The following is a 24,829-nucleotide window of genomic DNA, read 5'->3' as shown; positions in this document are numbered from 1 at the left end:
GTGGTAATTACATTACAGTTTTTGTAAATATTGATAAACATCCTGTATATTTTACATCAAGTCCAATCCACCTACATATATAATAAGCATTCTCATTCGAAGGTATTAACGTTGCGCGTTTATTTAAATTAATCAATATCTAGGTTACCTAAAAACAAAAAGTTCACATTTCAGAAAACACATATAAACGGATCGATGTAACAGTGTATGTAACCGATCCAGTGGTACATGAATAAAATCCAATAAGTAAATATTAAAAACTAGCAAAATTAAACAACAGGTTATCAGCACTGTTTTTCTTTTTCTTTCTTTGTTGTTTACCAGTTTGTCATGAATAGTGTAGACTATGTCACAAAACGCACCAAGAAAATAAATATATAGGCTATATAAAAAAGAGAAAACAGCAAGGATAAAGAGGTGGAGTGCAAGCACAAAAAAAAAAAAAAATCTTGTGGAGGATTTATTGGAAATGAGCGTGTCTGCGCCATCCACCGGGTGTGGCTCTACTCAGAGTGTGAACTCTCCCAGCGAAGAGAATAAAAAGCATACACACCAACACAGGCACAAGCGAGTCAGGCAAGAAAATAGCAGCGCGATGGCTTCATCTCAAGGGAAAAACGAGCTCAGATTTGCAGACTGGATGGCAAGTTTGCCGGAGAGTATCCAGAGCACGCCTCTTACAAACCTAGCAATCCCCGGTAAGTGGAGACACTTTTCTCTTGAACGAATGCAAACTGCTATGCAAATTATATTCGTACGAATTTAAATGCCATGTGTGTTAGAATGGGCTATGTCGTGTGATTTTACTCAATGATAAGGTGCTTTTCACTATTATTGTCAGCTGCTGTCATGCCGTTTAAATGAATAATGTCAGGATTCCTGTGACATTGAATGGAATGGATCTGAAGATTGTTTGAAGATCCTCCCTGGTCATTCATATTCTTATCTAGACGTGTTTAAAGAGACAGCGCTTGTGCACATCAAGGAAACTTGTATCCTTGCAATTCCTTTAGGTATATTTCTACTGGTGCGTAAAATGGATAGATTGTCTATTTGCTGGTTTAGAGGTCATACGAGCAATTCTGTACAGGTGGAGTAAGTAGATACAGTAATACGACAGTAGATGGAACATTTCTTTGAAAACCTTGATTTATTTATATAGCCTGAAGAACGAATTTTCCATCTTGCTCTACCTTATCTTAACAAAGTGAATAAGCCATCCGTTCTCCGTGGGAGGTCTGACTTCCACCCTTGGCAATGTATTTGTCCAGAACCAGACTGACTTGTGAATTACTGGGTACAATTCACTTTCTGCACAAGGCCATTTGTATTTACTTATTTGTTTACTAGAGGAGATATTGTATTTTGCTGCCTAAAAAAGGATGAATTATTATTATTATTATTATTATTATTATTATTATTATTATTATTATTATTATTATTATTATTATTATTATTTCATGTAAACGGTACGATTCTGGATTTAGACGCTGTAATAGTTTTTGGATGGTCAGAGTGGCTGACAGCTGGCCTGGGTACCAGTCTATGAGCTTGGCAGCAGCTACCTGGCTTCTGACAGAACCATGCAGGAAGAGGATTTAACGAAGCCGCACTTGATACACAGACTAACTAAAAAGTGCGCTCGAAATGTTCAATCCACATCGCGTCATGTACACTGCGGGTAAATGCTGTACTATAAGAAATGTACAGTTAGCAGGGGTTCATGTTTTAAAAAAAAAAAAAAAGAAAAAAAAATAATAAAGGACATGCTTCCAGTTCTCGTCTGCTAGTCGGTTTTGTGCCTCGTTGTTGCTGCAGGCCGATCTTTGACTAGCCGTGTTTAACATAATCTTCAGGGTTGAATAATACCAGAGGCGGCCGACTAATCTGATGAACCGGAGCGGCGACACATGCTGTTAAGAGCGCTAGTTGATTTTGGTGTTTCGCCGTTTGGGGTGTATTTTTGTTAATCCTAGATGTAACATACTAAAATATATATTTTACAGAACACTTCTGTCATTCAATTCATGTAACAGTAAGGCTTTTTCTTTTTTGCACATGTCATGTATTCAGAGTTACTGTTTGCCAAAAAAAAAAAAAAAAATGGCAATATTTCTCTCGTCAGACAAAAAGATAGGGGATCTGGCATTCGGTTTGATCCGGCACAAATGAACTCCTGTCAGTCGCAATAAACTGCTATATCCATAGGTGTCAGCTTCTTGTAAAAGCTACCACCCTTTCATCTTAGTCAAATACATTACGTAACAGCATAGGTATTAATCATATTTTACAATACATTATATATAGCTCTATGACTTTTAACTGGTCAGTGATATTTTCAAACATCAGGTACTCTGTCCTCTTAAATACCAAAAAAAAAAAAAATATGTGTCTTTCTTTTCGCCTCACACAACGTTTCCACTTCATTTGTCTTTAAGTTTGCATTGTGAATGATTTACCGTTGGCACAATATTTCAGGAATACTTAATTCCCTTTCAATTCGAATGACAACCATTACCGAACGGGACTCTGACCGTCAATCTGAGCAAATAAACAAAAGCTGCCCTATCATGGCCCTGTTGTGAGGGGGAAGTCCCGCCCACCTCCTGTTGAAGAGGGATGTCCTCACAGTAGCACATCGCCATTTTCTCTCTCATCTTTCTGAGACAGGTCAGATTGCTTTTGCTTTCTTGAACAGAAATTGACTGATTTGTTGGTTTTATCCGTAAATTAAAAACTTTTTTCACGGTAAAATTGCGCTTCCAGCGTGTCTAACAGTACTTTCACTTATTCTCGCGCTAGAGCTGGTTTCGACCCCTCTTAAGGGATTAGCGAGCGGCCATTGCTCTTTCACTACACGAGGCCTCATGTAGTTGTTACACCGTGTGAGAGCTGTTGTGGTGCTGTAAGGATACCCTGCAGGCTCGCGGCGTCTTCCTCTACGCCGATTTAATTGGCCACAGCAACCAAAAAAGAAACAAAAAACAGCTCGGACCTAGCGTCCCTCTCAATCCTCGGGCTTTCCTATCGTGGCTGCACTTGCCCTCCACGACCACGCCGATTGAATCGGCTGCATACCCCGACATCGACCGCGGTTTTTCCCGCCGAACATGAGGTTGAGAAAACAGCGCCTACCCAGTCCTGATTACCTTGGGACCGGTGTAAACATTTTCAGTGCCGCCTACAGCTTGGCCCCGAGCAGGCGAGAATAAGATCAGTGGTCCAGGAGCCTCCGCAGAGGTAATCCAGGATGCTCCCTGTGAGGGAGCTCTCAGACTCATCTCGGTCACACTCCCCTACCCCACCACCGGTACAAAGGTGCAGACACCTCTCAGGGGAGGCGAGATGGTCACCGCCGAGGCTGTACCACTCAAGGGGACGCTCACCAGGGGACAGGCGGTCGCCGCACAGGCACCACTCCCCTTCTCCACGCAGGCGCAGACGTTCATCGTCACAGTCGCCGCAAAGGTGCCCAAGCTCGGCCGAGCAGCGCATCGTGGAGCTGGCAGAGACTGTAAGGGTTCAGCAGACCATGCTGGAGACCCTATTGAAATCTCAGGGCAGGCTGCCCCCTACCACCGAGCAGCCCCAGCCCCCACAGTCTCGTTCCCCATCCCCTCTACCTAGACCCCTAGCCCAGGCGAGCTGTCCTTGTCCGCGTCCAGATCGGACGTCTCGGACCCAGCCACCTCCATCGGGCAGGCCACGGTGGAAGGCTCCTTAATGCCCTTGCCACATGTGTCACAGAGGGAAGAGTTCCGGGCCCTAATGCAGCGTGCAGCTGTAGCCACGGACATTCCCTTGCCAGTAGAACAAGAGGGAAAGGGGAACTGCTTCTGCCAACAGACAGGGCACCCACAGCATGCCCTCCCCCTATGCTAGGACTTCCTGGAACTGGTGCGTTCCTCCTGGAGCAACCCAGCATCTGCACCCTCAGCCTCCAGAACAGCAGAGTCTCTGCTTCTTACTACAGGAGCCCAAGAAGCGGGCCGAGGCATATTCCCCACTATCGGGGACATGGTCACGGTTTTGGTGCAAGGTTCCACCTTCACCTTGTCCTCCCATGAAAAGTATGGTCCCCAAGTGGGATCTAGAACTGGTACTGTGGGCCCTTATGGGTCCCCCATTTTAGCTCATGGCGTCAGCAGAACTGCGCCCTGTTTCATTGAAAGTGGCATTTTTAATAGCCATTATGTCTGCCAGACGAATAAGTGAGCTTCATGCGCTGTCCATCAATGACGCATGTATGGCTTTCACTGGAAGTGACTCGTGGGTAATATTAAGAACAAATCCATCCTTTTTGCCAAAGGTGGTATCCTCATTCCATATTAACCAATCAGTGGTTTTGGAAACTTTCAGACCTCCCCCACACGAGTCAGAGGAGGACCGTAGACAACACACGCTATGCCCAGTTCGGGCTCTGCGCTGTTATTTGGATAGGACGGCGTCCTGGAGACAGTCCAACCAACTGTTTGTCTGCTACGGGTCCCGCTCTAGAGGTCAGGCCCTATCGAAGCAACATCTAGCGCACTGGGTGACAGATGCGATACGCTTGGCGTACGAACAGACGGACTCCCTGTTACCGGAGGACATTACGGCCCATTCTACCAGGGGCCAGACAACTTCGTGGGCTTTCCTTCATGGTGCCTTGTGCATTATGCAATGCTGCTACATGGACAGGTAGTCAGACATTTGTGCGTTTTTACTGCCTTGATGTGACAAACTGAACGAGACTCTGCTCTGAGTTTTGCAGGCGGCATGCCCCTAGGCGTCATGTGGACTCTGAGGCTATCGCCGGGGGGCTGTACTGTCGGTAATCTGGAGCCACGACAGCTTTGGTACAGCTTTCCCATTCAGTAATGGTTGTCATTCAAATTGAAAGGGAATGTTAGGTTATTACCATAACCCTGGTTCCCTGAAAAGAGAATGACAACCATTACCGAACGGGAAGAGCCTGTCTGATCGTCAATCTCTGAGCAAATATACAAAAGCTGCCCTATGAGGGCCCTGTTGTGAGGGGGAAGTCCCACCCACCTCCTGTTGAAGAGGGACGTCCTCACAGTAGCACATCGCCATTTTCTTTCGAAAATAGAGGTCAGCTGGGGACACGACCTCAAAGGGTAATGGTTGTCATTCTCTTTTCAGGGAACCAGGGTTATGGTAATAACCTAATGTTTTCCATTGCTTCTATCAATACAGTACAATCCGTAATGTTTGTCATGCTAACATGGATTAAATGGACTAGCATATGACAAAGATTTAAGACAGATGCTCTGGCAAATAAAATATTTCAGGAATTATTTCTGAAATCAAACTCAATCAAACACATGCCAGTTGTGCATATTTCACGAGGCATATGAGTTATATAGTATGGCTTGCTACTTTTTGATTTTAATCTGTAAAGCTTTTTAAACGTCGAATTCCCCAAAAATATGAGTTCGACTGAAATAAATTCATATAGGATAAATATCAGTAAAACCTTCCTTCTTTGTTCCTTTCAGAATGGCTAGGGGTCGCTGTCAAACATCTCAGTGGTCCCTTAATAGGCTACTGTAGTTTGGCAGCTACTGTAGTCACCATTGCAGAAAAGCATATGTGTAAAATGAAGAGCAAGATATGTAAAACAGAGGGCCTAATTAGGGTAAAACAACTCAGATTCACTTGCTGTCTGTCATCAGTAGTAATGGGGTGGATTGCATGTGTATGTGCCCTTACATTCACTTGTATGAGCTGCTTTTCTTCTATGGACATAGAGAAGTTTTACATGAAGCATATCTAATAACTTATGTGGCAGTCTGTGTTTTAAATCATCAAGATACTTGTTGCTCATTTGAAATGGAACACCAGCAATGCAGTTCACAATAGTGGAAAATGATAATTAGGGCTCTGCTTTCTCTTGTCATGTCTGGTAAAGAATATGATCCATGACAAAATAATTCTGCGTGGTTCGACTTCGATAAGAAAACTGGGAAAAAAAAAAAAAAACTGCCACCAAGCCAGAGAGGATTTTTTAAATTTGATATAATGATTCTTAATCTACTGGTAATGCAAGGCTGGATACTAGTCATCCTCAGTTACTGACTGATCACAAGCACTGAGCACAAATGCAATTGTGTGTGCATATGAACTGGGTTTGGGGGAGGAGGGCTATACATATTCAGTGTGATGTGTCTGCAAGGTGTTTTAAAGCAGTGCTATAACATAGTTTTCAAATCCATTTCTTACCAAATTAACATCATTTCATTTTTTCACAAGCAAAACAAAATTAAAATGAGGGCCATTTTGACTGAAACTGATTTCAAACAGGGAGATTCATCTTTTATAGGCACAGAGTATATGTCAGGGATGCAGGACAAGTCATCTGTCAAAGTCATCAAGGAAAGCCAGACAAACCACAAGGTAATCTGGCAGGGCGATGCAGCCCATCTTGCAAATTGGTTTGTGAATGAGACCAATTTCCAAGTTTATGACCATTCACATTTGCTGGCTGTCTGTTGAATCCTGTCCTTAAATCTTAGCTGGATTTTCCATCCACAGTTGTTACGCTACAGAAAATAAAGCATAGAGGCTCAAATTGAATCTGCTTTTATATTACGATCTAATCCCTTTTTTTTTTTTATTTTGTATTTTGTTTTGCATTTGTATTTTAAACAGTATCATTGACCAGTAGTGGAATAAAAGTAAACTACCTGTTTTTAGCATAACAGGAAAAGAGCTATAACTAATTAAATCATTCCATAAGTCTTCCATTTGCAATGTAGAGCCCATGTTTTTTGAGGTTTTGAAAAAAGCACACGTGATATCAAATATGTATATTAATTTAAAAAGTATATTTGGTGAAATGCTAGGTTAGAGAAGCTTTCTGTTTCGTGCTTTCAGGTAGTGTATTACTGCTTAACTTTGTAGGTCATTTGATCTGAACAGTGTCTGCGGGGTAGAAGCATATCAATAGGCGGAGCTCCTGGTTGGCCAATGGCTTTAAAGGATTTGGGAATAAAACTTAATAAATAAAGAGCCAGTGGTTTAGTGAGGACTAGTGTCATTTGCTGACTTATTTTGAGAAGTTAAGAACTAGTCAGCAGTAGTTCTAAGTGAGAATTTTTTTCAGAGACTGTGTAATGTTTTGTTACAAGGTAAAAAGATACCTCCAAATTCAGAGAAACACAGATAGTCTACTGAAGATAATTAAATCATTTCTATCAATTAAGTGCTAGTCTTTCACTGTCACTGAACATGTTGCAAAAAGTCTGAACGATGTGCTTAACAACCTGAATGTAATCCCTTGATTGGAGTCAGATGCATACACAGTATATCTTGGTAGAGAGCATACATTCGAATGGTTAGTATATACTGTGTGACCACTAAAAAGAGAGAACACACTGACATTATCAGCATTCCTTTCCAGAGCTCCCCCAGATTCAATTAATACAGTGAAGATAAAGTCAACCTTCTCACAATCTGTAATCGAAATGCAGCCCAGAATAAACTGATTAGATTAGCTTCTGTTCAAACGACATCTCCCACTGCAGTGGCTGCAAGTAAACTTGTTTCTATGTCATTTGGGCATTGAGAGCCATTCTAATGGCAATACATTGTTTCACTCTTGTAGTGTATTTTTTTTACATGGTTTAAGAGACATTCGTATGAATAGAGTCGATGAGGAAAAGCTTCACATATATTGTGTCACACCAGTATACAATATTGAGCTGGATTCTCAAAGTGTTTTACTCCAAATTGGTGTAAAACTACAAATTTTACATATGTCAGGACCCTATTTCCAAAACTTGAACACATAACTTGAACATATGCTTTGAAGAGGATGGGCAGGAGATACTGGAAAATGAGGGAGACAAGAGTGTTCAACAGTGTTGCTTTATTTACAATATGCACAAATTAACAAGGGTTCATTTTACTGCCAGGGTTTTTGGCTGGAGACGACAGCTACACTCTGTCTCACCAGAATCCTACACCACTCCAGACATTAAGAAGCACTATATAAAACTATAGTTCTCATAGTGCGGTCCTCTGATTATTGCAATACAGGGGCTATAAATACCATTTTGTTCTTGTGTTCCTGAAACCACAAGAACAAGGCAGTATGGTCCAGTGGTTATAGTTCCAGGCTTGTAACCAAATGGTCACTGGTTCAAATCCTACCTCTGCCACTGTCTGACTCACTGTGTGACCCTGAGCAAGTCATTTAACCTCCTTGTGCTCCATCCTGTGAATGAGATGTTAAATTATAAGTGACACTGCATATAATGCACAGTTCACAGCCTACCTCTGTAAAGCACTTTGTGAGGGTGGTCCACTATGAAAGGCACCATATAAAAATAAAGAGACTATTATTATGCATACAGAATTCTGTATTTAGTCTACCTGATACTTACAAATACAGTGCCTGACGCCTGTATTGTTACTGCGCAACATCTGCAGCTTGCCTTTCAGTTTCATCTATTTCACACAGAATAGCTGTTCAGACCATGTTAAGGAAATGACTTCATTTTTTTTAACTCCCAAGTTTGCTGTTCCCATTTTCCTGTTGGGATTGATCTAAACAGTATAAGGAATTGTAGGTTTAAGATCCTACTAAAGTCTTTACTCCCGAGACCACACTGAATTGAATAATGCAGTTACTATGTGTATGTTCGCAGATCACTGTGATACAGCCATCTAAAATGTATAGGTGTTGCTTAAGTTTTGTAGCATGGCAATTGAAAATAAAAATACAGTAGGGTCCTGAATACAATGACACACAGCATTTGTGTGAAAAGCCAGTCCTGGTTGCCAATCATCCCTCTTATAGTGCTGTACAGGCTTGTATTGGAGAGCACCCTATCCTACATTATGAGATAGAGAATTTGTCATTGTACAGCTGTGCAGATAAATATCAGATAGAAACAATTCTAGGCAGGTGACCTTCAGCTCAATCTGAAACTATTCCTTTTCTGTTTTATAGTATCCTGTTTTTAAAAAAAAAAAAAAAAAAAAAACAGCTTGAAAAAATGGTTAGAAATCCAAGCCTGATGCTGTGAAATGTGCTTGCTGTTTCAGTTTGGGCCAGTTCCAGATTCTGCCAGATGGTCTGCATATAGCAGCAGGGCCTCTATCATTAACAGAGGTTAATGCTGTCATTATATCCAGATCAGGATATTGATATCCTTGGCTTCCCATTATAATCTTTGGGTGTTATTTAGATCTTTCAGAATCATGCAGTGTAGCTAATTGATGTATCCAGGATGTATTGATGTATACTGTAAGTAATGTTTACAATATTTGAAATTTCAGGTATCAAGTGTACTATTTCCCTGCTCACCAAATCATCAGTCTACATGTTTACAGCCAGACCAGATTGGTGAGCTCCACAGGAACAGGCCTATTGCAATTGTGATGGTGTTGTGAGGCCTGCAATGAAATAAATGTGTGCCTTTCAAAACACAAATCGCAGTAAACAATATATAACTTTATTTTTACCTAAAAAATAGTATACATGGTAATAAATACCATATGGCTTCTAAATGTACATTACAATAAGGACCTTGCCATCTACCATCCTCCAATCCTATAATTGAAAAATGTGACATTTCAACAGCTTCCGGCAGACTTTTGTGATATCGTTTTGGAGTTTCTTTGATTAAATAATGTTAATGATGGTTGGAGTTGAAATAACACAACCTGGAGTCTCGTATATGCAGTACAAAGCCAAACATTTTTTTTTTTTTTTTTTTTTAAATACACAGGCCAGACAAACAAAGACAATATGAACTCCCTTTCTGGAGCACTGACTACACAGTGGGAGTTTGGTTTCCCTGCCTATCGTCAGGACGGATAAGCCATTTCCCTAATAGTACACAAAACCAAAAGGATCGTACTTTACCGTGACACACAGTATACACGGATTAGATGTTGTTGATAAATAATCCTATACACACCGTATACATGGGACAGATGTTTAGCTCAGATTCACTGGATTTATAAAGGTCTAACTTGTACTTATTTTTTTTAGTTTGTTTTTTCATTCTCGTCTCTCCAATACTGCTCAGAACTCTTCTGCACACCCTCCTCGAGACTAACACACAGTGTCTTTATATACAGGTGGATTTAATTAGATAACCAAACAACCAATTACCTAATAAAACAATGAAGAGAACATTAATTATTCTATTTGGCCACGTTTCTGGAGACATCTAGTGGTCAAAATGTGACATAACAGTAAATAATAATGTTTTTAGTCCTGCGTTTACATATCTTCCTTGAATGACATTATCACAATTCATATAGTTTGTTATTATTATTATTATTATTATTATTATTATTATTATTATTATTATTATTATCGTCTCAATCCTAAAATTCTAGGTTGATGTAAAACTTTTGTCCATATCCGTAGATGCTGATTATATTGCATACCCCAATTTTGTGTTCAGTTGTACTCCAAAATGTAAGTCCTAACTAATCCAAAGCAGAGCCTTGATTCACTGCACATTGCACATTCTTTGAAATGCTGAAGTGAGGTTTAGGGTCCTAGCATTATATTTTTGTGACTAAGACTCAGATTTACAACACAGTTTACCTGACCCTTTGCTTCCCCATGCATTGTAGATGTGATGAGGCTGCGTAGCAGCACTCAGTCTACAGAACTGATGTACTTGTTTGGTTGTGGGTTCACGTATAGAGAATAGCATCAATTGTTTCAGTGTTATCGCTGCACAAAGAGTACGATCGATTTTGTATGTTGAGCGGTTTGGCATCTGAATGATACTAGAATAAATGTACTGTTAGGAAAGCACACTCTCGATAACCAGTAAGAGTTTTTGTGAATGATTAAACAATCCACAGGCATGATTTACACAGCAAACAGATACTAGATTGCAAGTATGCATCAGTATAGCTAAACACCCTTTGAATCCTGAAATGTAAAACACCTTACCAGTTCATAAATCAGTAACATACAAAATAGATATCTGTTTTACTTCCATATATAACACTTGGTTATTACTAGATATCACATCTTAGACTTTATGTGATATTTGTATAAATATGCAAATGATTGCTTCATTCTTCTTTGGCTGCCACAAAGGTAACAGACTGTGTTGTAAATGGTTCACTTGTTCCATCTTCGTCATCATTTTGCATTGCCTGTCAGTTCCAGGTTATTGAACGTGAAACACTTAAAAAAAAAAAAAAAACTGTAAGGCTTTGGGGAGCTCAAATATTCCCCTTTTAGTGTATGTAAATTGCACTGCAAAGGTCTACATATACTGTTAACTGTAATTTATAAGGGAGGAATGGTGTTTTTCTATGTTACACACAAAACTCAATACAATTACAAATACAAAACCTAAGTGGTTAGAGGGCAAAAATATATTAAACAGAAATATAAGACAGTAATAAACAACATTTAGTTAGCACGAGAATGTGTTTTTAATGGCTATACAATTCAATTACATGATTAATTGTATAAATGCAATGTAGCAATGTGATCTTAAAATATCAACCTGATCTCACTTCCAACCCTTTCCTATGGCAATATCCTAAAATGCTGCTGTAGTGTGACAGAAATATAATGAGTTCTGGTTGTAAATCTCTCTCCTGACCTGTGAGGGCGCTAAGTAGCAAAAGGGGAAGTCTTTGGACTGGCTGGCCTGACAGTTCATTTACTGGGTTGGGAAGTCGGTCAGCCTTGAAGAAGGCAAGGGTTTGTTGCAGGAACATATTGACTAGGAAGGTAAACGAAGCAGCAGCTGCGGGCAACTGAGACAGCTGCAATCACTTATCAAGGGGTCATGCGTGGTAGCATAAAGGACTGAGAATCGTAAATCTTTTCCTTCGCTTTGTTTAAAACCTCTTACGCCCCCTGTGTCCCGCGGGCGGGGCATAGTAGTGCAATTACACATTATATTTCAAAAATCATCTGTAATATTATTACAAAAGCAAAACAGCAAAAAAAAAAAAAACGGACTCAATATCAAAAACGTTGTTTTCCTACCGTCAAACAGCGAAGGAATTTTTCGAATTCGCCATTTCAACGCTGAGATACTGCCTTCGCAATGTGCCCAGTACCTCACGGTTCAAAAACAACTCCGATCGACTAGCTGTGCGTTTCGTTGCTCTGGCCTTGCATTTATCTGTTGATGGTGAAATCTCGGTGATCGCGTTGTAGTGGAGGTCACAACCTGTCCAATCATACCTTGACTTTGTAGCATAATCCATTGAAGAGTAATCGATGCGTGTATGTACACAAGATACATATTTGCAAACGAGAGCGCAGTGTTACGCACATAGGATCAAGGTTTCTTACCATTTTCTGATCATTTTTCAATTTGTAAAATTTATAAAATCGAACGGAATGGCCAGCAGTGTTCCAAAGCATCCCAAAATAAGTCAATTCAGTCTTTTTGTAGTTTTGGAGGAGATGGATAATAGTTAAAGTGACTGCGAAAATTACTTTCTGAGTTGGAGAGCGCTGATTTAGCATCTGTGAAGCAGCATTTGAAGATGGACTGGAGCCTCTTCAGGATTTGTAAGTGTAATGGATCCACACTACATTTATTATTATTATTATTATTATTATTATTATTATTATTATTATTATTATTATTATTATTATTATTATGTGTAATTTTCAATATGCATTTTTACTGTAATTGTTATTAGAAAATGCAACCATTTGACTCTCAAGGGGCACATAAAAATAACATTTTTTAAAATAATTTTTATTGCATAGTATAGAGCAACACCATGTCTCATCTGTAGTAGATATGTTGGGGACACTGGAAAAAAATCTGGCTCTTTTCATGTGCTACAAGGTGAAAAAATGATGATAGAATATAAACAGTAATAGTAAGACTTATATCAAATCTGAGGTTTTAGTCCTAATGGCCAGGGGGTTACCTTGAATTCAATCCCTGAACCATGCCTGCGCTGTCTATACTTTGATAGATAATGTGATTTATTTAAGGCCATAGCCCTCCAGGTGGAAATTGCCTGTGGGAGGCTGGGGGTCTAAGAGTTTAAAAATACAAGGAACTGGAATGACTGGGAGATTTCCCTAAATAAAGAGAGAGAGAAAAAAAAGAAAGAGTTTGTGAGTGTTTTGTTTGTTTTGTCTGTTTAGTAACTGTCTGTGTTTTGTGATCACTAGACAGCTAAACATGAGTCCGGAGCTGTCGCCAAGGGCCAGCACAAAACCGGATCAACACGGCACTACAGTCACGATTAACACTGTTGTCACTGTCGTTCACGAATAAAGCACATATTATATTGTACTGCACCACAAGCACTGAGAGCACTCACTTTGGACTTTGTGATTGTGTGTGTCTAATTGTGTGTGTGTTAGTACTGTGCCGATTATTTATGGGACTGCAACCACCCTTTTTCACTGTGAAGTACACATTGTTGTGTATTACAAAGCTCTTTATTATTTACTGGCTGGTCAGACCACTGGATTATACACCCAGTGAAACAAACCATTTCACCCGCACTTTGTTGTCTGTTGGTTCTTTGGATTACAGCACCTGCTACACACCTGCTACTAATTACCACTTTGCCACATGTAGTTACTTGAGATGACTTTTATTGCCATAAAACCAAGCAGAAACTCCACAGCGTTATCTTGTTTACAATGTGATTGACTTGGAGCCAATGGTGGCGGGGGGGGGGGGATAGGTCGCTCATACAATAACCATAGAATAATATTTTGCACAGTTCCTGAGCAGAGGTAGGTATGTCAAGATAATTTCTGGGTACATTGTGAACATGAATAATTGAGGACAAATGAAACACAATGCTGTATAATTCATGACCAACTGCAAAAGGTCTGATTTCTTAATAGAAATTTGTAATTGCACATGGGCGATCTAGTCTAGCAGATTATTAATAAACGCACTGTTTCTGAATCGTAGGAGGAGGCTAGAAAGCTATGAAATGTGATAACACGTTTTCATTGAATTGTAAAGTAGTGTACATAATGATAGTATACAGTCAACATTAACAATTGTATTGCTGGATAAGAAAATGGCTCTTATTAAACCTTGAGGGGCATGTGGTACAACATGATCAACAGCCAGTCATGCTTTCACCTCGACAGGCCTGCTTTGAATCTCAGTCTCAGATCAGGTCGAGTGAATTGAGTTTGTAACTCAGCTTGGCCCCCAGTGGATATTAGCTGACATCGCAAACACTACCACACCATTTGGCACAATTACCAGCTTGCTGAAGGGAGGCCCAGGACTAAATGGAGTTCAGATCAGGATTGAGGGCACTAGGGGCTCCCGAGTGGCGCATCCAGTAAAAGCACTCTGCGTGGTTGTGCCCTATAGCCTGGAGATTGCAAGGGGTTGGCTGAAGACACACACTTCAGAAGAGAGCATGTGTTCATCTTCACCACTCCCAAGTCAGTGCAGGGGAGTTAACGGTGAGCTTAGCTAAACTGGGGAGAAAATAATAAAAACAAATAATAATTGGTGACAAATTAAAAAAAAAAAAAAAGATTGAGGGGCAGTCACTCTCTGAGCTGTAAGGGATTTTTCTCAGAATGTAAATGATCTATCCTAAAAATGGTAAAAACAGCAGCAGACATACATTTCACAACATTCACAAGACAGACTACACTACATTTAAAATAGTACGAACCAATGTTTTCAAATCCTATTATTGGCTTTCTGAACATTACTACAGGTCTGCCTTTTACTGTGCTGAGAATTGCTTGGTTCTTCACTTGTTTTTTTTCCTATTACAGTAACCCGGGAGATGAAAATAAAACACAATGGTACTTTTGCACTAGGTCACATTGCATCTAACTGTAAGTAATAAGGTATCGAGGAGCAACAGCATGTTTTTTTTTTCTTCTATAGCGTTGTCTTTTGCCTGATGAAAAGGGGACTGTAATGATAAGTAATGATAATATTACTGTTCTCATGGCAATTGGAAGAAGAAAGTTGATTTTAAATCCTAGTTTAGCAGTGTTTTTTTTTTTTTTTTTAAGTCTCGCAATAAATAATCCAAAGCCATCTATGGATATATGGATTATTGCAGGACGGTTGATGGCCAGTTACATTGGGCTAACTGAGAGATATGTAATACCCAGCTGTATGTTTAGAAGAAAAACCTGCACTGAGTTCAGCAATAGCACACCAGATCAGAGAGGTGAGACTCTAATTTCTTCTCAAAGGCATCTTGCTGCTGTAAGTAACTCAATTATCTAGTGAACTAGTTTCTTCAATCTGATCCTGTTATCCAAATGAAGGATCTAATCATGCAGCGGCAGGGAGTCAGATTACTCAGTCCAACCCCCCTTCACATTGACACAATTTGTATGTCTTTGATGAACAGGGGGAAATGCACTAATGAAAGATTAGCATGTGTGTAACAATTGTAATCAGTGATACTGCAGTCAGCCCAGAATTGTTTTTGCTTTGGTCCAGATTCACAACGGGGTCAGGCAATTTCAATTCATTTAACCATCACTTCAAACACTAAAGGTATGAATTCTGAGGTAGTCTGTAATAAAGTAAGGGGACGATCTTGCCAACCTATATCCCGTCAATAAGCCATCAACAACCTACCCATGGGTACCTGGGATTACCTCTTAAACCATACAGTGGTTGCCACCAAAGAGGGTTGACCAGTGCTGTAAAATCTACCACAGAGTTTACAACAGAGTTTAATTGACCACACACAACTGCCAATAGTGGCAGGAGAATGCCTACAGGTTTGAAGTGAGAGGAAGCTTCGTCTCTGCAGATAAAACTATCAAATTAAATAAACAAACTGAAAATAATCTGATCATCAAGATACTGTATGCTTTCTGATAGAGCAAAATGCGCAGAGTGTTGAAGAAGAATGCAGTTACTGGACACCAAGAATTACGTGATTGCAGAACACATCAGCATTAGACAACACAAATGCATCTCACATAAGGTAAACAGCCACTTCAAGTTGCAATTCAGAGTCTGTGACTATAAGAAACATTACCAAGACAGTATTTTATGTTGGAAGTGAATGAAGTCAAATTAGATTTTCAGTTTACAATCAGTGAAAAAATTTGTATTGTCCTTGTGATCTGTGAAACACATTCACCTGATATCCGACAAGCATGGTCTATTTGTAGTTTAATGATTGGCAATGAGAGAATTTTATTTTATTGCACTACAACATTTGTCAATATTAAATATCTTGAAAAGTCTGATCTTAATTTTATTTCCTGCAATAAATGTACATCATTGCTCAAGCTTTAAACATTCCCCAGGGCAATGTATAAAATATCTATTGGATTATGAGATTGAACATTACAGCTAGACTCATTTTTCTTGGCAGAGGATAATACAATTGTACTCTCAATATTGAGTTTTGGTATTTGTAGTTTTGTTTCACATGACTTTGCTAATGTGATTTTCTTCTGAATCCCTTATTAAAATATATGAGATGGTGTGGCAGGGCAGAAGCCCTGCTGCTGTAAATAGTGTGTTTGTATGTGTGGGAGGGGGGTTAAATTTGTCCCTGCCAGGAATCACAGATGTGACCATTCCCCAGTTAGGTAATTGAGTTGTAATTGAGGAGTGGCCACTTGTATAAAAAAAAGGTGGCAGAAATGGTTTGTTTGTGGGAGGGAGTTTGATTAATGTCCCGTCCCGTCCCTGAATGATTCAGGAGCACCAAGATGCAGGGAGTTGTCAAGTAGTTCTTCCAATCATAAACATCCATAGGCAAATAAACAATCACTAATATTTTAAAGGTAATGAACTCATTATTTAGTGAAACAGGGCCATATATGCAAACAATATACATCAGTTTTTAATGAACTCTTGTTTTTTGAAAGGACGGTTGCAGGTCTCTTAAGCAGTGTCAAGTTGTTGTTTTTTCTCAGTGTCGTACATTACTGTTGAATTGTCATCTTTCACAAAATAGGAGTTAATTAAAAAACAGAGTAATGTTTTGACATCAGCCTACGTTTGCTGCTGTCTGTCTCGGTTTTGAAGGAGGTGATCCATAGTTCCATTTTTTTCAATCTTGTTCCCACAAGCATCAGCAACTGCATCCACATCCACATCGATAACTGCAGTCAGAACACACAGGGAGCAGGCTGAACAGTTTTACTGCTTGATTATATTAATAAGATACAATATTTCTGCAATAGACAATCTAATTTATCTGCCTGCCAACAGCAATACTATTGTCATCAGTTATCTGAAGTAGCAATTCTGAAGCAAACAAACAACAATTAATTATGAATGACCATAATTATTTATTAATTAATTAATTAATTAATTAAACTTTAACAACAGCAGACCAGTACAATAATCTTGTTTATAATCAGATATTCAAATATGTTAATTTCCATTTATTTAAGAGATAACTGTGTAGTGCTGAAATAATTCAAATGTATGTTTTTCCTTTATAAAAAAAAACTTCTGATTAACTGTTAAACACAAATCACAGCTAAAAATAATGAAAATAGTGTGCTGACTGAAATTAAATATTTAATATTTAAATTCAAAGATCCCTCCCTTTAAAATAAGGCATAGTTCACAGCAACCAACCTACTTGCAAATACTTGTAATGTATTTAAAAATACAGTGAACTCTGCTTTCAGAAAGCATGCATTAGATAAAAGTCCATCTTAATTAAAAAGTTCCTCTACAAAGATATATTGATAGGCCATTGTGAGATTTTCATAAGCACACAGGAAATGATATAAATGAAAAGAGGTATCATTTAAAATGAGTCGCTCATTATGAGCCCTATTCACGAAGCTCATGACATGAGTCGATGATTTGCAAACACAATTGAAACTGTGGACAATGGTATTCGTTCTTGTTTCAATGCTTACAATGACCTTTAAACCAGTTGCCCCGGAATTCAAACTGCACAGTTTTGTCAAACAATAAAACATCAAAGGAAATGTGTGGTTGAGGCCTGACAGGCAATTCAGTCTGTTCCAGTCCTATGTGATAACTGCAGGCGCTGTCAAGACTGTGGTTTTTGGGCAGAGTATCTGAGGATAGGACTACAGCCACACTCGCACTGTGTGTAAAGGAGCATTGATTGGGAAGACTTGCTGCTTGTTATGAAAACTCTCTATTCACACTCCTGCAGCCACAGTGACACTGAAGTCTTGTTTCATGTATTCAGAAGGCACCATGAGAGCCGTTAACTGATGTAATGGTTTTACGAAACTTTTCATTTTTTCTTCTGTTCATATGTTTCATTGCAATTGTCAGTATAAGGAATAACTGTATCTGGTGTTGATGTTCTTAGTATTTGTGTGTGAATGTACAGCTATGGCAGATTTCAAAATGTCACATTTTTCATTTTTTGGCAGTTTTTCGTAAAGCATATGGAAAACTACAAAGCGATATGTAATTCAATACGTTAATGTAACATTATTCCACAGGTTTCATTCGACTATCAAGCAAAATGTGTTAATTATATAGGGTGATGCAAAACCTTTAACATTAGATGTATAGCTTGAGAAAAAGTTGTTGGAAAGTGCTGGTTCATAATAAGGACATGCTTCATTGGCATCTGAAAGAAAAAAAACTTTTTTTTTTTTTTTAAATGACTCACATTGCAGTTAAAAAAAAAAAAAAAGGAGAGAGAGATTCTCTGTATTGAACTACTGAGCACAACTAATATTTCAAATAAAACAATATCTTCACTAAATTGACTTCCCTAATGGTAGATCAAGCAACTTTTTATGTAGAACCCAATGTTATTGTTATTGCAATGTAACAGAACATATTTTTTTAATTAAAATGCTCCCCTTTTTTAAGAGTGATGGACTTCACATTTGTAATACTTTGTCTGATATAGGTAGATTTAAACAGCTAGTCTTCAACATTGGTTTAAATCGTACAGAAGCGTCCTAGTGCCAATTAAAAAAAAAGAAAAGAAAAGGCATCTCCTACATAGGACTTTATACCTCCTAGGTAAGGCAGCAAACCAATACATATGCAACATTAAACCACATTAAACCAACAGATATGCCAGCAAACCAATACACATGCCAGCAAACCAATATGAATGACCATTGAATGAATGATTTTGTTCCTGAATGGCGCCTCATGCATTTTACTGCACAGAATTTGATGTAAATCAAGCTGTCTTGCAAAAGAGCTTTACAGCAATCTGATGTGAATCAAGTTACTAATGCTGGAGAATAAAAAGGCAAAGATTAGCACTTTTGAGGTAGTAAAAACTGACCTTGTTATCTCTCACCCCTGCAACGGGGATGATGTATTTTATAGCCACACGTCCAGTAAAATGACAAAAGGAACAATTACAAACCAACTTAAAGGGCAACTTGGTATTGCTTGTGAGATATCACAGTTGTCATTACAAATGGAATATTCTTGTTTAGATTCACTTCCTGTTCCAGTCATCACATGCTGGTGACATTTTAAAACTGAAGTTTAAAGCCTCAATCGGGCTCTGTGACGGGGTACTCCTCACCCCTGTGTGGATTTGTGTTATTTTGTATTATGTATTATTTTGTTGTATTATTATTTCAATGTACTGTTTTGTGTTTATTTAAAAAAACGCTGCTTTATTGTTATTATTGTTTACAGCCTGGATGGCGTTAAAATGCCCCATCCAGATAGACTATGTGGTCAATAGCAAGTGTCTATTGACAAACTGGCTGTTGACCACACATACGAGAAATCCTGTGTCATACGAGGTCGAGGGATAAACTAGGTAATAGATAGACAGTTAATCCCTCGACCCCATTATAAAAACCAGCACCTTTCGCTCACTTGAAGTTGGTGTTCAGAGTGGAGAACGGGAGAGAGAAGGAGGTAGAACTTTAAAATAGGCAATTGTTACTTGTGCTGGCTTTATAACCAGCATGTCACTTGCTTGTTCATTGTTCTGTGGCTTATCTGTTTGTTTTGGCCCCAGTGCCGTTTTGTTTTGTGAAAATTGTTGTTTGTTTAAAATCTTTTATATTATTATTAAATGTGTGCTTTCATATCCTAATACTGTGTGTCTACTTCCTGGTCTGATGTCACATGCAAGCCATCTTGCCACAGGCTCTCAAACATGTATTCTCTCTTAGTTCAGCCAGTACACCAGAGTGTAACCATTAACCTGTCCCACCAGCCAGTGGTGTAGTTGAGCTGGACTCACATCTCCTGCACAACTGTCTGATTCAGTCCGTAGTCTTCTTGCACTGAAAAGAGCATTAGGAACTTTTACTATTACAAACTGCTTCTTTAAGAAGGCTGGTGCATCGACCTCGACTGCGGACACAAAGCCAAACGAAGTTGGAGAAAGACCCTTTGTGGAAATACTTGTAGAAATTAGATAAATGCATTACCTATTGTAGGTCTTCCTAGAAGTTCAGAATACAAATAAAATGTGAGTCCCGCATAATAATTATTTTGAAGAAGATTTTTATCTTAGTAGCATTCTGGTACTTTCAGATTTAGGATTTAGTTACTGCCCCTTGTAGATGTAAAACATAACACATTAGTTCTGTATGGTATTTCTTACTGATGTATTTCTCACATCCACTAGGGGCAATGTGTTGCAGGAAGACAGGATCACAGTTACACTTTGGTGTACCATCTGAACTTTGAGTGAGTACAAGTCTGAGAGTCTGTAAGGCCACGGCGTAGCTTTGAACTTCAGACTTTTAGAAAGTCACCTGGATGCGATGACGGAAACAAAAAATGATTTATATAGCACTTCTCAAAAAGAAAATAAAGGCCAAATCTGGAATAGCTAACATTCAACTAGTTGGGATTTATGCACTGTGGCAGAGTAAAGCTCTGCCCTTTAAATTGGCAGGGATGGGGTTAACTTCCCCTACCTGCCTGGGTTTATTATGTTCAGGTGGCTGGGGTTGATTAGTTGATTAGGTTGATTAACGATCAATCAGCGCCCAGCCACCTGATATAAAAGGAGGCCTCTGCTTCTCATTTGGGGAGAGGGAGCTGAGGAAGCAGGTTGGGTTTTTTTTGGTTGTTTGGAAAACTTGAATCCAGTGAAGGCATTGCCCAGCCTGGAAACTGTTATTTTTGTAAATTTTGCTTTTTGTCTTTCTTTGTGTTTAAATTGTTTTGTTTTGGCCCTTGTGCCCTTTCATTTGTGTTTATTTATAATAAAATAGTTATTTTTTTGAACTGCAGTCTGTCTCTGGGCCTCTATCCACTCGCCAGCCTGCCACATGCACCAACATAACTATTCTGTAACAAACAAATGTACTGCAACACAATAAAAATATATTGAGCCAAAGGGCTGGGTTTGCATCTTTAGGTAACTAACAGTCTGTCTCTATCTTTCTTTAGGCTCCCATGATTCCTTTAGCTTCTACATAGATGAAGCGTCTCCAGTTGGACCGGAGCAGCCAGAAACTGTCCAGAACTTTGTCTCAGTCTTCGGAACAGTGGCCAAAAAGTTGATGAGGAAGTGGTTGGCCACTCAGACCATGAACTTCTCCCACCAGCTGGAAGCTGGGATTCGATTTTTCGACCTGCGCATCTCAACCAAACCCAGAGACCCCGACAACGAGCTCTACTTTGCTCACGGCTTGTTCAGTGCCAGGGTCAACGAAGGTCTGGAGCAGATCAACACCTTTTTGGCCTCCCATTCCAGAGAAGTGGTCTTCTTGGATTTCAACCACTTCTACGGCATGCAGAACTCCCACCATGAGAAACTGGTCCACATGCTCCAGGATATCTTCGGGAACAAGCTTTGCCCGGCCATCTTCGCCCAGGAGGTGAGCCTCAAGTACCTGTGGGAAAAAGAGTACCAGGTCCTGGTATTCTATCACAACCCTGCCGCTTTGGAGGTGCCTTTCCTTTGGCCTGGCCAGATGATGCCATCTCCATGGGCCAACACCACCGACCCAGACAAGCTGATCCAGTTCCTGCAGTCCGCTATCACAGAGAGGCGTAGGAAAGGGACCTTCTTTGTGTCGCAGGTGGTGCTCACTCCTAAAGCCAGCACAGTCATGAAGGGGGTGGCCAGTGGCCTGAGGGAGACTATTACTGAAAGGTGGGTGAGTCTGGCTGTCAGGAATTCAGTTTAAAGGTAGCTCGTTCATATTAATTGAATTGCTGTATTGAACATAAGTAGAAAATCTGCTTTTGTATCATGAGTGTTGGGTCCCACATTGTAAAATCCTCTTTAAAAAAAAAAAAAGTAGTTTTATAATAAATCTGAAACCTACTTTCTGAGGTTTTTATATGTTGATTGTTTTTGTTTGTTTGGTTTTTTTTGCCTTTTGTAAGCATGATGGAAGAATTGGTCTCGAGATGTGTTATATGGGTGCAGTGTTAATGCTCTTGTCATTTGCAATTATTTTAGTCCCAGTTAGAATTGGAATGCTTTTCCCTGTACATCAACTGTGAAGTCGCTGATTTGTCAGACGTATTTATAGTATGCCCTGCGTTGCCAATGACGATTACTTCTAACAAATGTTGCACCTGGAATCTTACCTAAACAAGATGTCTGTCCTCAAGGAGAAGTGCAGTGTAGGCTACTGATGGCTTGCGGTTCAAATTTTGGCCTCTGAAAATGATAAAGGATGGTACTGCACAGCCAACACCCTCTGGAGCACAGAGCTGATCTTTCATAACCTGGGATTTTTGAGAACCAAAATAGTGTCCTGGGGATATGCATTGATTGGTATTGAATGAGCACACAGGCTTGGGGGAAACAGATACTCCTGACAGAAGCCTTGGTAAGCTAGGAGTTGCTATGAGAATGGACTTTGGGTATATAGCACTTACTGTTTGTTTTATTTTGTAGGTGGTGGGGGTTGTATTTTATTCCAGCTGGACAGATACTTTTCCAAGAGCACAGTATTCAACTAATTTAAAGGTCTTTTGTATCTGGTCTTTTCACATCTCTTTTTGATCCATCCATTGCATGTTGCTTGTGTACTGGGGCGCAGAAATTTGTACTTTCAATGTCAGAGATATGCTTGCGCAAGACTTCTGTTATCTGATTTCCACAAGATCTCATACCAGCCAAAATATGCATGCAGTTTCCTAATAGATGTTCATTAAATCTGTGTAGGATTTATTAAACAATCTTTAAAAAAATCACATTTCATGTAATTGTATTTATCTAACCAGGATGAAACCCTTGAGGTCAACTGATGTTTTTTTTTATTAATTCAGATGATTTCATAAAGGTGGAGACAATTGTTTTAACCTAATCAAAGTTAAAGTGGAATGAATCAGAATAAAATTAAGGGTGTATTTAGAAAAAGAAAATGTATAAATGCGGAAGAAAAAAATACATTGAGTCAGACTCTGCTTGTTAGAAGATTTTAGCTTTTTTGCCACAGTCACTTCAAATATTTGGAAATTGAGAGCTGTTTTGTTGTTGTTTTGTTTTTCATATGGGTCTATTCTAATTGTAAATATTTTACAAACTTCCCCCAGAAACTCATTTTAGCCTTCTTAAGTTCCTTGTGTAAAATCAGACCACACATAACATGCATGTCTGTCTTGCTGTTGGCACAATCATATTGCCATTTTACCAGCCTAGTTTTGCTGCAAAATCTGATTAACTGCATCTTCACTGCGAGACTTTCAGTACAACCCCCCTTGAAATGTTATTGAAGACAACTGCCTGGGATAGGATGGCTTTGTCACACACATTCAACAAATCCTAATCTCTTTCATGGAGCGGTCTAGTTGCGTAATTCTTGACAGCATGAAGGAGAGGCTCAACATTCATACAATTTTTGCCATCTAGTTCTTGTAATTGTGGTCGTGATGAGACCCAATACAGTACCTCAGCATTTGCTGATGTAACTCGTGAGTACCAGTGCCATATGCCTCTAGTAGGTAATGCACATAAGAAGATCACAGTGCAGGTTACTGGCTGTTGGGTGAGAGGGAACAAGATCCATGTCCACCCACCTTAGATAATACAATGTATGAGCTGTGCATCTCTTTAGAGAGCAGATACAGAAAAAAAACACATCATCCTGCTTTGGTGCTAAATTAGCTGGGGTAATGATATTATGAGTCAGTTTTCAGTGGGTTGCTGTCAAATACCTGTCAATGCATTTGCCTTTCCACTGCTCTAACCTGCAGGAATAGGCTTGACTAGCACAGAGAAGGGAATTCATGTCAACGGAAGCCAACAGAAAACTGAGGTGGATTGTATAATATGATGTGAAGTCTATGCCGGTACATATGTCACTAGAACCACTCTCCCAGGCTATTTTAATTAGGGTGTACAAAACTGATATAGTGTTACTTTGCAAACTTTCAAACTAGAGAAATGTAGTTTGACTCTAAAATCCAGCAACACAGAACTTAAGTTATCGCCCTAATATTAATTTAAACAGCACAATACCGTTTTAATGCAATATTGTGTTTCTGATTTTGCCACAGGGCTCTTCCAGGAATGATGCAGTGGGTGCGTACACAGAAGCCTGGAGAAAGTGGAATCAACATCATCACAGCAGACTTCGTGGAGCTGGGGGATTTTATCAGTGCAGTCATTATGCTGAACCGCCTGCTCGAAGAAGGAGGAGAAAATGCAACTTGATTTAGGGCCTGAACTGCCTGATGAGGGGAGATTTTACTTGTATTCTGTGGAGCATTCTGGAGCGTTCAGAGTTTCTGGAATCTTTAGGGCTAATATGACTAGGGGTGGGTGGGGGGATATGTTTTTAGTGAGTAATAAAATGATTGCCTAGCCTAGAGTGTAAAAAGGCAGCTGCTTTTCTTTGTTTTTGTTAGGGATAAAGGGAAAGAGATGTAACTGCTTTTTTTTCTCATCTATAGCATAATTAACTGATAAAACATTGCACACACACACACACACACACACTCCTAAATCTGTGACTTATTTAGATCTA

At 39.3% G+C, this 24,829-nt stretch overlaps 1 protein-coding gene across 1 annotated transcript; it reads left to right on the top strand.

Moving 5' to 3' along the window:
- Positions 1-504: 504 nt before the first annotated feature.
- On the top strand, positions 505-24,606 carry LOC121295184 (PI-PLC X domain-containing protein 3-like). The gene is made up of 3 exons (XM_041219630.1): positions 505-698; positions 21,291-21,999; positions 24,360-24,606. Exons 1-3 carry the CDS (start codon positions 596-598, stop codon positions 24,514-24,516), a joined length of 969 nt encoding a protein of 322 aa, XP_041075564.1. The 5' UTR covers positions 505-595; the 3' UTR covers positions 24,517-24,606.
- The last annotated feature ends 223 nt before the right edge of the window (positions 24,607-24,829 follow it).

Source organism: Polyodon spathula, chromosome 1 (assembly GCF_017654505.1).
Source record: "Polyodon spathula isolate WHYD16114869_AA chromosome 1, ASM1765450v1, whole genome shotgun sequence".
Lineage (NCBI taxonomy): Eukaryota > Metazoa > Chordata > Actinopteri > Acipenseriformes > Polyodontidae > Polyodon > Polyodon spathula.
The sequence above is the reverse complement of the archived record's forward strand: the minus strand, read 5'-3'. Positions and strand labels throughout refer to the sequence as shown.

Excerpts from the sequence above, each read along its gene's own strand:
- LOC121295184 (XM_041219630.1), top strand. The coding sequence starts at position 596 with ATGGCTTCATCTCAAGGGAAAAACGAGCTCAGATTTGCAGACTGGATG. Across the intron at positions 699-21,290 it reads TACAAACCTAGCAATCCCCG|GCTCCCATGATTCCTTTAGC; the intron begins GTAAGTGGAGAC and ends ATCTTTCTTTAG. Across the intron at positions 22,000-24,359 it reads AGGGAGACTATTACTGAAAG|GGCTCTTCCAGGAATGATGC; the intron begins GTGGGTGAGTCT and ends ATTTTGCCACAG.